Source organism: Netta rufina (genome assembly GCF_964035555.1).
Source record: "Netta rufina genome assembly, chromosome: 1".
NCBI classification, from domain to species: domain Eukaryota; kingdom Metazoa; phylum Chordata; class Aves; order Anseriformes; family Anatidae; genus Netta; species Netta rufina.
In genome coordinates this window covers 107,437,799-107,453,507 of record NC_140123.1, presented here as the reverse complement: position 1 = coordinate 107,453,507, position 15,709 = coordinate 107,437,799, and the positions used below count along the sequence as shown (strand labels likewise).

Sequence of the window (15,709 nt, the reverse complement as noted above, 5' to 3'; positions counted from 1 at the left end):
GCCCTCAGAATGATGGTTGGTCCCCACTGTGATAAACTGCTTTTGAGAATGGTTCCAAGTGTGTTTTGATGAAGTTTAAATCAACGTACTTAGTTTTACCCTACAGCTTATTCTCCATGTCACAAATTCAGTACACTCTAGTGGGACAGACACCTTGTCATTTTGGTAATAACATTCTTGTGAGATTGAGATCCTACTTTTCCTATTAATCCAGCGTTACTAAAATTGGATTGCGTCTTTGCACACTAGTTTTAAAATAACTTCAGTGATTTTTGGTTACACATTTGCCATACATTTCAGTTTTTCTGGTGATTTTACTTACTCTGGAAGTTTTAACGTCAGAATTAATCACTTCAGCAGAATTGATGCTTGAGCCTCAGGTCACTTTTCACTATCACGGGTGTACTCATCTGTGAAATCTACTGCACTAATTACAGTGGTCTCAGATGCTAAACTTCAAATGTGATGAAATTTTCAGATAAAAATGTTGAGAAAAAAAAACACCCAACATCATTATAATGGAAAATGTAAATAAAGCATGCATTTTTAATCTTCACGTATGAAAGATGAGCAGGCTTAGTGTAGGCACTTCATTTTTGTTTCATTATTATGTATATATAACTTATATTTGTGCCAAGTCTTTTAGTGAGTAAAATGACTTTTAAATGATGACTTTTGAAGGATGTTTTCAGTGTCTTTCTGACACTTGTGTGTTTGTGTGAAAGCATTTACTTAATGTGTATACATACTGATACTTCATTTGTCATATGATTCTGGCTTCCAAGGTTGCCAGGGATTTTGAGTTTATTCCTGTTGTGTGAATATATTTACCAGTGGGGGGAGGAACAAAACAAAACAAAACAGGTGAGATATCTAACATTAACATAGGCAAATACTGTATGACTAACTTTGAATTTTCCAGAATCTTGCAACATAATTTTCCAGTGGGTAAGATGACTTGGAAAGTACGGGGAAACAGGTAGAAGCCTCTTTTTGTACAAAATTCTAAATCGAAAGTAAACACTAGGCTAACTGTTGTAAGAGTAAAACGCTTGTCTGACTTGTTTTAAACAATAAACAAAAATGTTAGTATAGATGTTAAGTACACTTAAGTACATGCTATATCTATTAAATGGCTACTGCAAAACTTCTGCATACTATGCTTGTTTATGACGCATAGTAACTAACAGAATCACACACACAGAATTTCTAGGTTGGAAGAGACCTCAAGATCATCGAGTCCAACCTCTGACCTAACGCTAGCAGTCCCCACTAAACCATATCCATAAGCTCTACATCTAAATGTCTTTTGAAGACTTCCAGGGATGGTGACTCCACCACTTCCCTGGGCAGCCTGTTCCAATGCCTTACAACCACAACCCTTTCAGTGAAGAAGTTCTTCCTAACATCCAACCTAAAACTCCCCTGGCTCAACTTAAGCCCATTCCCCCTCATCCTGTCACCAGGCACGTGGGAGAACAGGCCAACCCCCACCTCGCTACAGCCTCCCTTGAGGTACCTATAGAGAGCGATAAGGTCGCCCCTGAGCCTCCTCTTCTCCAGGCCGAGTTTAACTAAGTTTAATTATCTTTTTTTTTTTTTTTTTTTCTATCAACCTTATTTGTATTCACAATTGTATGTACATAGGATTATAGAGTGATACGTCTTGGAAAGGACCTCAAAGAATACGTAGTTTGAGCTCCCTTGCCACGGGGAACACCAGGTTGCTCAGAGCCCCCATGCAACCCAGAATCATAGAATATCCCAAGTTGGACAGAACCCACAAGGATCATAGAGTCCAACTCCTGTCACCACACAGGTCTACCCAAAAATTCAGACCATATAACTAAGAGCACAGTCCAAACGCTTCTTAAAGTCCGACAGGCTTGATGCTGTGACTGTGTCCCTGGGGACCCTGTTCCAGTACACAAAAACCCACTCGTTGAAGAACCTCTTCCTGATATCCACCCTGAGCCTCCCCTGTCGCAACTTGACACCATTCCCTTGGGTCCTATCACTGGTCAGTAAAGAGAATAGACCTGTGCCTTCCCCTCCACTCCCCCTCGGGAGGAAGCTGTAGACTGTGATGGGGTTTCCCCTCAGCCTCCTCTTCTCGAGGCTGAACAGGCCCAGTGACCTCAGCCGCTCCTCATACATTTTCCCCTCTAGGGTCTTTTCTACCTGTGTCGCCCTCCTCTGAACACTCTCTAACAATTCAGTGTCCTTTTTGTGCTGTGGTGTCCAGAACTGCACACAGTTCTCGAGGTGAGGTCGCACCAGCGCAGAGAGGAGCAGGACAATCACTTCTCTCGACCGACTAGCAATGCCGTGCTTGATGCACCCCAGGATACAGTTGGCCCTCCTGGCTGCCAGGGCACATGGCTGGCTCATATTGAACTTGCTGTCAACCACAATCCCCCGATCCGCTGCTCTCCAGCGTCTCATCGCTCAGTCTGTATGTAGGGTTGCCCAGCCTTGAACACTTCCAGGGATGGGGCATCCACAGCTTCTCTGGGCCGCCTGGTCCAGTGCCTCACCACCCTCAGAGTAAAGATTTTCTTCCTTAGACCTAATTTAAACCTAGCCTGTTTTAGTTTAAAACCATTACCTCTTATCCTGTCACTACCCTCTCTGACAAAGAGTTCTGCCCTAGCTTTCCTGTAGGCCTTTTTAGGTAATGGAAGGCTGCTATATCTCCCCCAATTCTTCCCTTCTCCAGGTTTAACAATCCCAGCTGTCTCAGCCATCCTTCCTAGGGCAGGTACTCCAGCCCTCTGTTCATTTTGGGGGGTCCTCTTTTGGACATGCTCTAACAGGTCTGTTCTTTAAAAGCCAGCAAAATGATGCTGTATCTTCTTGGAAGGCAGCAAAAATGAAAAAGAAATGGTAAGGAAAATTAGAAACAAGTTGACTTTTTTTTTTTTTTTTTTTTTAGGATTTTCTTTAAGTATTAAATAAGTGAAATAGTTTTGTTGTCATTAGAGGCTAATATTCTGCCACTTTGCTTGTTCCACTTCACAAATGCATGTCGTTACAGTAGCATGTATTTTAGAGTTTTATTAATGGGGCTGCAGGGTTTATATAAAACAGTATACTGTGCTTCTTCATATAACTTAATTTAAGAGGGACATATCTCAGAAATGAAGTAGGTAAATTCAAAGGCCAATTTAAATCGGCCTGTTTAGCGAACATTCTGATTTTATATATGTTTAGAGAAAGTTGTAGAAATAGGAAATATGAACCTAACTATAAAATGTTGATTGTCTAATCTGTAGCTAGCTTAGCTATGGTTGTGCACCATAACTTTTCAAAATTATTTTGAAATGAGTAAAAAATCAAATTTAGGGTGAAAATCAAGTATCCGCTAAAGAAACTCATAGGTATGTTGTCAAAAGGGCTGTGTAATGACTATTCATTATTGTTCATGAATACATAACCTGTAGTGGCATGTGCAGCATGTACATGATGCCTACATCATATATCTGAACACTACAAAGAATGAACCATACCAAATGCTTTAGCTATGTAGAACAAGGGTTGTTGTTTGTATCTCGGTTTTACATATATGTTTTGTATAATTACCACTTTTATAAAATAACCTGATTTCTAATTGTCTCAGGAAATGATGAGGCAGATATGGAAATAAAGGCTATTGGACATTTAGTGTTTTTTATCAGCCTTGGGATGAATTGCTGTTTGTTTTGGAGTTTCTTCAACATTTTGCAGCTTGTTTTGCTCATGCTTCAGCTAAACATGATGGTATAGGAGTTCAATCTTAAGATAATTTCTAAAATGCTATCTGTAGTATTTCTATTTGTAATTTATTATAATCAACTTTCTTCCATATAGAAGAATAATAAGTTACAGACCATGCTAAAGGAAAAGAAAAGTTTCATAAATATTATTCATGTAAAACTAAGTAAAAGTTAAGTAAGCATAGGAACCAGAATGGAAATCATTGGGGATCACTTGGAACAGCTCTAAAGAAATTTGATTTTGCTGCTGTAAACCAGAGAAGGAGATTCAGCTTTACCAATGTCATTACCATAATGATTCATTTTCTGAGTTAACAACAGTCCTCTTGACTATACTTTCTCTGTATGCACCTTGTGATGTTAAAAAATGAAGGCAACACAGGGGACATTAAGGTTTCTACTGATGGTAATCACGGTGAGGTTCAACCAGATACAGCCATAGCTGCATCTGAAAATGCTCCTTGTTTTCAGAAGACCGTGAAGAAAGTAACAGATGTATTTTCTAAATACTTGTTTAAAATAAGTGTTTCCCTTGACTTTAGGGGTTTTCTGACACTTGCATAGTTAAATCGTATGGCTTCTATTGTTGAATACATTTCTTCAGAACGTGAGTTTTCACTTCAATTTGTGTAGTTAAACTGTAAATTGAGTTGTCCTAAATTAAAAGCAAAGATAAAAAAATATTTAGATCATTTGCAGTTAGGAATCAAAGAAAAGTCATTTCTTTATTGAAGTTGTGTGTAAACCCAACATTTGCAGAAAATCATATATTAGCACATCGTGTTTGTGGCTGTATCTTATTAGTATTGCAGCATATGAGAAATACTTGTGCACTTCTGCTTCTCAGGAGTTTTATTTGCTGCTGTTAGAATTCTGGCAGAGACAGCTTGTAGGAACTTCCCTGTGTTCCTATAAAAGTCTGTAAGCTCATGAGAAGTCTAACCAACAAACTTGACCTGATAGATATCTTACATGCTAATGTTGTGTTGCTCAAACTGACTTTTGAAGAACTGATAAATCAAGCACACTGATGGCTCAGAAATGAGGTAGAAGTTCAGTGAGTTTGAATTGAGTGTGCAATAAGAGAAGTTCTGTGATTTTGGATGTACAGAATACAGAGATGAATTAAACTCTTTTGTGCAGCATAACTGTGGAAGTAACTGTATGCTAATTTAAATGTTTCTAATTTGTTGTTTTCATGAGTTTATTGCGTAATGGATTAAATTATAAAATGCATGACTTGTTTTAGTATTTCATAATAGAGTACACCCCCTTCCATCATTTTTTTTGGATTAAACCAGACCTACATCTAATTAAATGATGTTCTATATTTAGTTATCTCATATTAAAATGTGCCCACTTCTCATAACCCTGTGTAGTAATAAATTACACGAGTTTGTTAGAGGAAAAAAGGAATGCTAAGATTAGCTAGATATGGTTATTATATGCAGTAATTATCTTATTTCTGTTAGATAAATTGGGACAAATTAATAAAACAAGCAATAACATCAGAACTGTGATATCAAAAAGAGTAGGTAGGTAGAGTTATTTGCAACTTGTATCAAAGCTTTTGGGCAGAAGGTTCTTTATATTGTTGATGAAACTTGCAAAAATACCCTTTTGGCCAGCTTTACTAGCACAGCACTCTGGCAGAAGGAGTTTTTCTTGCAGCTGTGCAGAGTTTGCAATAACTTATTCTCAACTTTTTGGATGAGATGGTTAGTGACCATTACTTCTTTCGAAACCTGTCTGGAAATGGTAGTGAAGCTCAGTGTGCTAGAGTCTGTGATAATACACACTGAAAGGCACAGCAATCACAGTTCCGTGCTTTATTCTACCGAATTCCATTAACCTGCCACGTATACTTATTTTCATCTTGTTTTCTACTGTGGTTGGATTGTGAATGCAGATAATCTGTCAAAATAATAAAACACTTGCCACAGGCACAAAGGCAATAGTTTGATAATCATATCTGTCCAGATGTTGTCTTAGGAATTAAGAGGAAAAGAAAACAACAACAACAAAAAACGGAGCTAAGCTTTCCACCCTTCACGACTCATTACTATGTCCATAGCTCTCTTTACAGCCACCAACAAAAACAGAGCTACAGTCAGCATCTTAACAAATGCAGAATGAGGAATTTTCGGTGGAAGACCTCAGTGGCTTATGTTTCTGGGTTCTATACTTGCAAGCCTGTTTTGTCGTTGCTTGAATGGCAGACAAAACTGTAGGCAAGCAAAACTATACTGACAACAGTTTTCCTACACTGAGGAAAGGGGTGAGAGAGAGAAGGATTCCTTCAGGATCTCAATAACAAAGGTCTGACAACTGGCTTCTTAGGATAACTTCTTTAATAAGATGGGGAAAAAGGGAAATACAGATAGTGAGTCTTGCATCGTTCCCAATGAGGGGAATCTGCCCTCCTGTGGCACCAGGCAGAGCTCAGATGGATTGTCCCATGGCACGCTGTTGGGAGTGGAACTGATCTCTGGAGAGAAGTGTTCCCTTCTGATCATTTGAGCTAATTTATACCTTCCACCCCTTGATCCATATACAGCTTATCTTTTGAAAGGTTGTTGTAAATTACAGATTATATTAGTAATGTACAGGCTTAGTAAGACCTAATTACATATCCCAGAGTGGGCATGGCCTGTTGAGGATTGCTGAATCCTGGAATATAACATCTGGAAGGATTCCTGGTACAATGCTGTCCATCACGTCAATCTTGCTTTTGTTATGTAAAATGATAATACTCTAAAAGAGCTAGGTTTCTTGTGTTTGGTCACTTTTTTTCTGACAAAGTGGAGTGTTCCAAGCTTTTGAAAGGAATGCCTTCTCTTATTTTTTGATTACGATGGTAAAGGTGTCCAGAGAAACTGAAAGACAGCAGAAACACAGAAATTTTAATTTTGTTCTTTACCCTCTTCTTGGCCTGGAAGCTTTCCTGTGCTTGTGTTGATATGTGATCCTGCTCTATACCATATCAGTCATGATTCACAAAGAAGAGAGAATTAAGATATTAAGAAATTAATTAAGATATTAATTCCCATTTGCTGAGGCGATCGGCTCCGGGGCAGACATGTTCTGCAGCAGAGCAGGGGACTGAGGCGGGCAGGGCTTTTTGTCCGGCATCGAGGCCACTCGGGGGAGCCGCCGGGACCCGGCAGTCCTCGCGAGGGAGGCTGACGAGGCGCAGGCGGAGCCAGCAACGTCCCCTCCCAGGCTGTTTAAAAGTTGCCCCTAGGGAGTGCGAGCGACCAGGAGTGCGGCGAACAGGACGGGCAAACAGGGCGTGGCACGTCAAAGGGCATGGCGCGGCAGTTCGCGCGGGCAGGGCGAGCGGGGGGCCCATCATCACTCTGTTGCAGCTGCCTCTCCCTTCGGTGCTTGTAACCTGCTTGCGTAGAACCTGACCATGGTATCGACCAGGCAGAAAACCGTGGCCTCCGCATCTCGTGCGGCATCTCCAGCCACAGTCACCAGTGTGGCTACTCAGACGGAGGGCTCGGGGAAACACGCAGCCGTCCAGGTCCTGGGCTGCAGAGTGTGCCCCAGCCTTCTGTCGGTCTCTGACAGCAGTGGTGGGTATGCCTGTGGGAGGTGTGCCCAGGTTGAAGAACTGCTCAGCCAGGTAGCGGAGCTTCGGGAGGAGGTGAACAGGCTCAGGAGCATCAGGGAATCAGAGAGGGAAATTGACTGGTGGAGGTGCACTCTACCCTCTCTGAGGCAGGCTCACGAGCCTGCCACAGCACAGGCGTCTCCTGTTATGCAGAAGACGGAGGTTTCCTCCTCCTGCCAGGCAGCGGGAGGAGACCTAGATCAAGGGGGGGAATGGAGGCAGGTGCCTATTCGGGGTGGTAGGCGAGCCCTCTCTCTGCCCACCTCACCTTCTCATCTACCCTTGAATAATCGATATGAAGGACTAGAACAAGACAATCTAAATGACAAAGTAGATAAAAACCCGTCCCAGTTGGAGGGGGCGCCTAAGACAAGGCGACCTACACATCACATTGCCACATCATCCTTCAAAAAAGAAAGAAGGGCTATTGTTATGGGGGGCTCCCTCCTGAAAGGGACAGAGGGACCGATATGTCGACCAGACCCAACCCGCAGAGAAGTCTGTTGCCTCCCTGGGGCTCGGGTGAGAGGCTTTGCCAAGAAAGTCAAGCGCCTGGTACGGCCCACTGACTACTACCCGCTACTGGTCTTTCAGGCTGGTAGCGATGAAGTAGCAACGAGAAGTCCGAAGGTGATCAAAAGAGACTTTAGGGATTTGGGGCGACTACTTCGAGGATCAGGGGCGCAGGTTGTGTTTGCCTCTGTCCTTCCGATAGGGGGGATCGAAGCTGAAAGGCGTGCTGTTCACATAAACTCGTGGCTTCGAGACTGGTGTGACTGGCAGAATTTTGGGTTCTTTGATCACGGGAAGGTCTATGCTACACCGGGCCTGATGGCACCGGATGGGATGCGCCTCTCTTGGAGAGGGGTAAGGATCTTTGGTCAGCAGTTGGCAGGGCTGATAGATAGGGCTTTAAACTAGAGTCGAAGGGGGAAGGGGCTAAAACCAGGCACGCCGGTGAAGACCTAAGGGATGGTACGCTAGAATCAGAGGGGCTGTGTGCCAGTGAGGTCCTTCGGTCAGATCCACAAGGTGCTGAGTGTAAGGAGACGCACCTGAAGTGCTTCTACATGAACGCACGCAGTATGAGGAATAAAATGGATGAGCTAGAAGTCCTGGCCCAGTCCCGCAACTACGACATCATCGGCATAAGCGAAACCTGGTGGGATGAGTCCTGTGACTGGGGTGTTGCGATAGATGGTTACAGGCTCTTCAGGAGGGACAGGCAGGGTAGGCGAGGTGGTGGGGTGGCGATGTATGTGAAGCAGGGGCTGGACTGTGTGGAACTTCAGGTCGGCAATGGCAAAGTTGAGAGCCTCTGGGTAAGGATCAAGGGACGAACAAATAAAGGGGATGTCGTTGTGGGAGTCTATTACAGACCGCCTGGCCAGGACGATAGCACCGATCAATTATTCTTTACAGAACTAAGAGAGGCCTCGAGATTAACTCCCCTTGTCCTTATGGGGGACTTCAACTTGCCGGACGTTAACTGGGAGTGCCACATGGCTGACACGAGCAAGTCCAGGAAGTTCATGAAGCACCTAGATGATAACTTCTTGGTGCAGGTGCTAACGGAGCCAACTAGGAAAGGTGCCCTCCTAGACCTGTTGCTAGAAAACAGAGAGGGTCTGGTGGGAGATGTGGTGATTGGTGGCCGCCTCGGTCATAGCAACCATGAAGTGGTTGAGTTCAAAATTTACGGTGACAGAAGGAAAAGTGCCACCAAAACCTCATCCCTAGATATGGGGAAAGCGGACTTCAGGCTGCTTAGGGAACTAGTCAGCAAGGTCCCCTGGGAAACTGCTCTTGAAGGCCTCGATGTCCACCAGTGCTGGTCATTCTTTAAGCGATGCCTCCTAGAAGCACAAGATCAGGCAATTCCTAAATATCGCAAGTCAGGCAGGCGGGGCAGGAGGCCGGCGTGGCTGACCAGGAACGTTCTAATGGAGATTAGGCGGAAACAGAGAGTGTTTCGCTACTGGAAGGAGGGCCAGGTGTCATGGAAAGAATACAAGGATGCTGTTCGTGTTTGTAGGGAGAAAGTTCGTGTGGCCAAAGCACACCTAGAGTTGAAGCTGGCTGTGTCTGTGAAAAAATAAAAAGGGTTTTTTTAGATATGTGAATGGAAAAAGGAGAACTAAAGAATACATAGGGCCGCTCCTTGATAGGGAAGGTCTCCTCACAGACAATGACAAAGGCAAAGCAGAGACGCTTAATGCCTTCTTTGCCTCTGTCTTCAATGCCGATGATGGGCTTCGGGACCCAGGGTGCCCTGAGCTGGAGGGCTGGGACGGTGGGGATGACAAACTCCCAACCGACCCTGAACGTGTGCGGGATTTGCTACTCCACCTGGACCCCTACAAGTCCATGGGTCCGGATGGGATTCATCCCCGGGTGCTGAAAGAGCTGGCGGACGTCATCGTGGAACCTCTCTCAATTATTTTTCAACGATCCTGGGAATTTGGAGAGGTCCCATTAGACTGGAAGCTGGCAAATGTTGTGCCGATTTTCAAGAAGGGTCAGAAAGAAGACCCTAGCAATTACAGGCCTGTCAGTCTCACGTCAGTGCCTGGTAAAATCATGGAGAAGATGGTTCTCGAACTTATTGAGGCGCACCTGGGGGACAAAGCAGTCATTGGTCCCAGCCAGCATGGGTTTGTGAAGGGTAGGTCCTGCCTAACTAACCTGATTTCCTTTTATGATAATATCACCCGTATGGTGGACCAAGGGAAACCAGCTGATGTGATTTTTTTGGACTTCAGCAAGGCTTTTGACACGGTTTCCCATAGGATCCTACTGGACAAAATGTCCACCATACAGCTAAATAAAAACATCATACGATGGGTGAGCAATTGGCTAACGGGCAGGGCCCAAAGGGTTATGGTAAATGGGGCTGCGTCAGGCTGGCGGGCGGTCACCAGTGGGGTCCCTCAAGGCTCCATTTTAGGGCCGGTACTTTTCAATATTTTTATAAACGATCTGGATGTAGGAATAGAAGGTATTTTGAGCAAGTTTGCTGATGACACCAAACTTGGAGGAATTGTGGACTCAAATGAGGGTGGAAAGGCCTTGCAGAGGGATCTGGACAGGTTGGAGAGCTGGGCGATCACCAACCGCATGAAGTTCAATAAGAGCAAGTGCCGGGTCCTGCACCTGGGACGGGGAAACCCTGGCTGCACGTACAGACTGGGCGATGAGACGCTGGAGAGCAGCCTAGAAGAGAGGGATCTGGGGGTCGTGGTAGACAACAAGTTGAATATGAGCCAGCAGTGTGCCCTGGCAGCCAGGAGGGCCAACAGTGTCCTGGGGTGCATCAAGCACGGCATCGCTAGTAGGTCAAGGGAGGTGATTGTCCCGCTCTACTCTGCGCTGGTGCGGCCTCACCTCGAGTACTGTGTGCAGTTCTGGGCACCACAGTATAAAAAGGACATGAAACTGTTGGAAAGTGTCCAGAGGAGGACTACGAAGATGGTGAAAGGCCTGGAGGGGAAGACGTACGAGGAACGGCTGAGGTCACTGGGCCTGTTCAGCCTGGAGAAGAGGAGGCTGAGGGGAGACCTCATTGCAGTCTACAACTTCCTCGTAAGGGGGTGTCGAGAGGCAGGAGACCTTTTCTCCATTAACACTAGTGACAGGACCCGCGGGAACGGGGTTAAGCTGAGGCAGGGGAAATTTAGGCTTGACATCAGGAGGGGGTTCTTCACAGAGAGGGTGGTTGCACACTGGAACAGGCTCCCCAGGGAAGTGGTCACTGCACCGAGCCTGTCTAAATTTAAGAAGAGATTGGACTGTGCACTTAGTCACATGGTCTGAACTTTTGGGTAGACCTGTGCGGTGTCAAGAGTTGGACTTGATGATCCTTAAGGGTCCCTTCCAACTCAGGATATTCTATGATTCTATGATTCTAAAATTGCTTTACTAGATTGTTAGCCAAGTAAACAAATCAAGGTTCTCATCTTGGTTATACTGCATGTCTTTTTAAATTTATAAGAATATGTTGGTGTAACAGTGATGACAGAGGAAGTCAGGGAACCTATTGGTAAGGGAAGGCTCTTTTTCCCATTATTTATGTGAAGCTTACATATGTCTTATATGCTTACATATATCATATGTATAGTTTACATATATTATAAAGGTGAGCTTATCCTCACCTTTTAGCTTGTGCTTGTGAACATCATTTCTGACATGCCTGGTTTGTTATTCCTTTACAAATCTTGCCTGTGAATAGGGTTATTCTTTTTTGTCTTAACTAGCATGATGTATTTGTGTGTTCTTTAATTTAAACTTCTGTGTAGCATACTATTTAATTCTCTTCTATGGTTTACATAGTGGATGTTGCATGAATTATATTTGACTGCATTGGTACATTATGGTTGTTTTATAGGTGGTGATTCGTGCTCAAAATGGCGAACTCCTCTATCGTATTTCACCTTGGGCAAGATATGTAGTCCGTGATCAAGATAAAGTGAATTATGACTGGGTACACTGGAATCCACCACAATCATATATAGTAAGGCTTAAATACTGTTTTCAAAAGGTGTATGAAAATGTGTATCCCAACCTCTTTGTATTCTTATTTGGAAAAAAAATAGGCTTTCCACAAAAAGAGAGTTAATATACTAGTTAGAATAACCACCTGAGAAATGAAGGGTTTATGGTCAAGACTGTCAGAAACAAATTAATGATGGATGTTTGAGCTACTTTTCCAGTCTTCCATTGAACATATACGTTAAAAAAAAAAAAAAATCAATCTATTAAAATGGTATTACTTTTCCACATACTGGACAAATTCAATGGGTATTCCAAGGCTAGGTGGTCATGGTCCTTCCCTGATCCAGCAGAGGGACCCGGGTTTAGAACTAATTACCTACAAGTACAAAGTTCAGCTCCAGTAAGAAGTCAACACTGTATGAAGTAAGAAATAGTCATTAAAAGTAAAGTGTTTGTGCTCTGGTATAATTATGTTTTTTTCGTATCAGGAAAATCCTCTTACAGATTTTAAATCCATCTTTTCATGCAGTGTTGCAAGTGATGGGCAGGATTGACAACACCTTATGTGGTATGTGAGGAATACCCTAGGAAAACATTCAGAACTTCAGACTGGCATGTTATTATAGTTCACCCCCCCCCCCCCCCTCCCAAATAACAATACGCAGGGCATTCTTTGTGAGATATTGCTGACTTTTGAGTTGGGTTTTAGCACCCACTTCAAATGATGAAGTATCTGCTTGCCAGGGTAACTCGTATGTAAAATCTCTTTAAAAACAAAACAAAAAAAGCAAACATTGCATAATCTACACTAACTTACATATTTATATATAAGTTACATATTTATATATTTAGATGTATAGTCCGTATGAATTAAGTGACCTACCCTGCTTCTGTAATGCTCTGTGACTACTAGATCCTCTATAGGAAGAGTAATTGAGAAAGAACTAGAAATGCAGCAGTTTTTATGACCCAGAGGAGGCAAGAACATTTAGGGTGCAGCAAGCCCTTACTGAGTTATATCAGATAAAAGGATTCGATTCGTTTTACAAGTACGGAGGTGCCCAGTGAAAGTAAAATACAGGTAACAAACCTTAACCAGAACTTTATGTTCTTCATACTGTCTCCTATAACTTGCTTACTGTTGACATATATATGTGTTTGTTTTAACTGATTTTGTTTTAACTTGTCAATCTCACTTAAATATTGAAATGACAAATAGAAAAAAATATATATATTTTTTTTAAATTGGGAGAGGGAGGAATAAAAATCTTGGGGCGGGGGGAGGGAAATGTGTTTTGAGAATTAGCTTTTCTTAGTTTCTTCTTGAAAGAATTTTGTTTTGAAAAATAACTAAGTGTAAACCCTTGCATCCTGTTGCATCCTAATGACAACTGCTTTTTTTTCTTTATAGCGTAAGTATCGTTCCCCTGAGAGATTAAAAAGCCTAAGAATCTATGAATCTCATGTGGGAATTGCTTCCCCAGAAGGGAAAATAGCTTCTTATAAAAACTTCACATTCAACGTACTACCTAGAATAAAGGATCTTGGTAAGTAATAACACAGATACTTGCAGAGATCTTTTTTTAATGTGCCTGTGCTCTTATTAGAAAATGTAATTATCAAGTGTCTATTAGTTGTGTTGTTGTGTGTTTTGTTTTTTTGTTTTTTTTTTTTGCATTTTCAAATGAAAATGCAAAAATAGATTCTTTAGGCAGCAAAAATAAAGTGAAATCTGTGAAAAATAAATGCAGACTGAAGTAAAATATGAAACAAAATCTAATCAACAGATTTTAAAGTAAAATGTGGTTCTAAAGGCCTAGATAAAAATTGGAGGGCAATTTGCTTTCAGCATGGCTTGCTTTCCACTTGAAAACAGATCTGTTGTGTGATAGTCTTTGGGAAAATACAGTGTTCTTAATTGGTTTACTAATCTACATCTTGCTTTTTAGAGAAGACAACAAAATATATGTGGATAGAAAGGATTGTCCTTTTGTTTGACAGAAAAAGTGTGCTAATCATTTTTTTTCTATTGCTTAACAGTTGCTTTGAAGTGTCAGAACATGTTAACTTTAAACATGAGAAATCCTCTCTTAGAAAAGAACTTCTAGTATATTGGAGGGCATACATGAAGTGGCTGGCATGATTAAATCAAGAAGCATAGCAAACTGTTCATCTCAATCTGTCTAGTGATTTTTCTCATTTTTATTTTTAAATTCTTGCATTGTCTTCTCACTGTTTATGTAATGGACAATATTAGAACTTGTTAACTTTTATTTCCTGTGATGAAATATGTTTTATTGCACTGAAATGTCAAAGGTTGACATGCATAGCTGATATCTCCATGCATGGTGGCTGTGCTTATTGGTTGTTTGATTTTTACTTATCAGAGTGCCTGTAGAAACTATATGTCTTTCTTGTAGGGTTACTTGTTGTGTCAGTGTTGCACAAAGCATGTTTTTTTACCTCTCAATAAAGTTGACTTTGTAGGTAGGGATGAGTGAGTATGCACATATAGAGGCCCTCACAAAATACATTTGGATTATCCGTTAAATATCTACATGTATGTTTCTTTCACTGCTGTCAAGATATTTTCTTCTTTCCAGGAGGTTAATAGGTTTACCAGAACTATGGCATCTTTCTGCTTTACATACAGGTTGTTCTTTGGGGAGGAGAAATGTCATTAAAAGGCTGATATACCACTAAATAAAAGGAATACTAAATACTAAATGCAGAACATGATGGCTGTTGCTCTTATTTTAAGTGAGCAAAGTCTGTGGGAATTGTATTTCTTTTTTAGGAAAAGTTTTTAAGGGATATTTGATTCAATTTTGAAATATCTTGTTACCTGAGCTTAAAGACATCAGTATTTCAAAAAAGCTGAGATATTAATAACTTGTAGAAATATATGCATTAAAATTGCAAAATAGTAAAAATGAGATTCAGTGCAATTATTTTCAGAAATGCTGTAAATAAATACAGTGAGCTTGAATTATAAAATCGATGCATCTGACAAACTGCCGAGCTCATGCCATCTACTGATAACTTGTTTATGGGTGTGAAAGTTGAAAACAAAGCCAATAACAGAAGTATCTGGCTTACACTATAGAATGAAGTGAAGATTTTGGTTAAACTAATAAAGAGAAGTGATGCGGTTGTGGGTGTCTCAACAGACTAGCTGCAGCGCTTATTTGCTGGCACTAAAGATATCTTGGTTCAAAAGTATAGTAAGTAGTTCCATTGTTAGTATGTTATTTTCCCCTTTAGATTCTCTCCCTTAATACTTCACTGAAACACTTTGAGTAATACAAGGGACACTGACTGCTACACTCCTGTATTGTCTTGGTTCTTTGGTAAACTCAGAACAAAAGTGCATTACTTCTGTCTCATCTTTCTTTTGAAAGATTATTATAGAGGGGGCATATAATCATTAAACTTTTTGTGAGTGGTAAGACTAAGACTATTACGAGGAATAAGGTATAGTGCATTCCTCCCACCCCATGATCAATGCTGCAAGTATCAAAAGTGAACAGATGCGCATAGTCAAATTAAGATTATATTTGTATTCTGAAGTCAAGTTAAGATAATATTTGCATAACACTCATTTTTAGATGCATTTCATCTCTCAGTTCTAGTGATACATAGATCACTTAAAGATAGAACTTTCCATTTTTAATGGAAAGTAATGCAAGTGTAAACTACTAGGTAGAACTACCTCTTGAGAGAAACTGAATCTCTAGTTAGGTGCTGATTATGCGTTACAGTTAAACCAAACAAAATAAGAGAAGGAATTAGTAAGTTACAGGAGTCAAATCCTTTTTAAAATTATCTTTAACACTAGGGGTGT

At 41.5% G+C, this 15,709-nt stretch overlaps 1 protein-coding gene across 3 annotated transcripts in view; it reads left to right on the top strand.

Moving 5' to 3' along the window:
• Window positions 1–15,709, top strand: part of GBE1 (1,4-alpha-glucan branching enzyme 1) — a 176,927-nt gene that overhangs the window by 57,867 nt on the left and 103,351 nt on the right. For all 3 annotated transcript variants that reach the window (XM_084284215.1, XM_084284214.1, XM_084284213.1), the window contains exons 4-5: window positions 11,759–11,884; window positions 13,277–13,412. In XM_084284215.1, coding sequence (XP_084140341.1) covers window positions 11,759–11,884; window positions 13,277–13,412 — 262 coding nt within the window. The remainder of the gene's footprint in view (window positions 1–11,758; window positions 11,885–13,276; window positions 13,413–15,709) is intronic.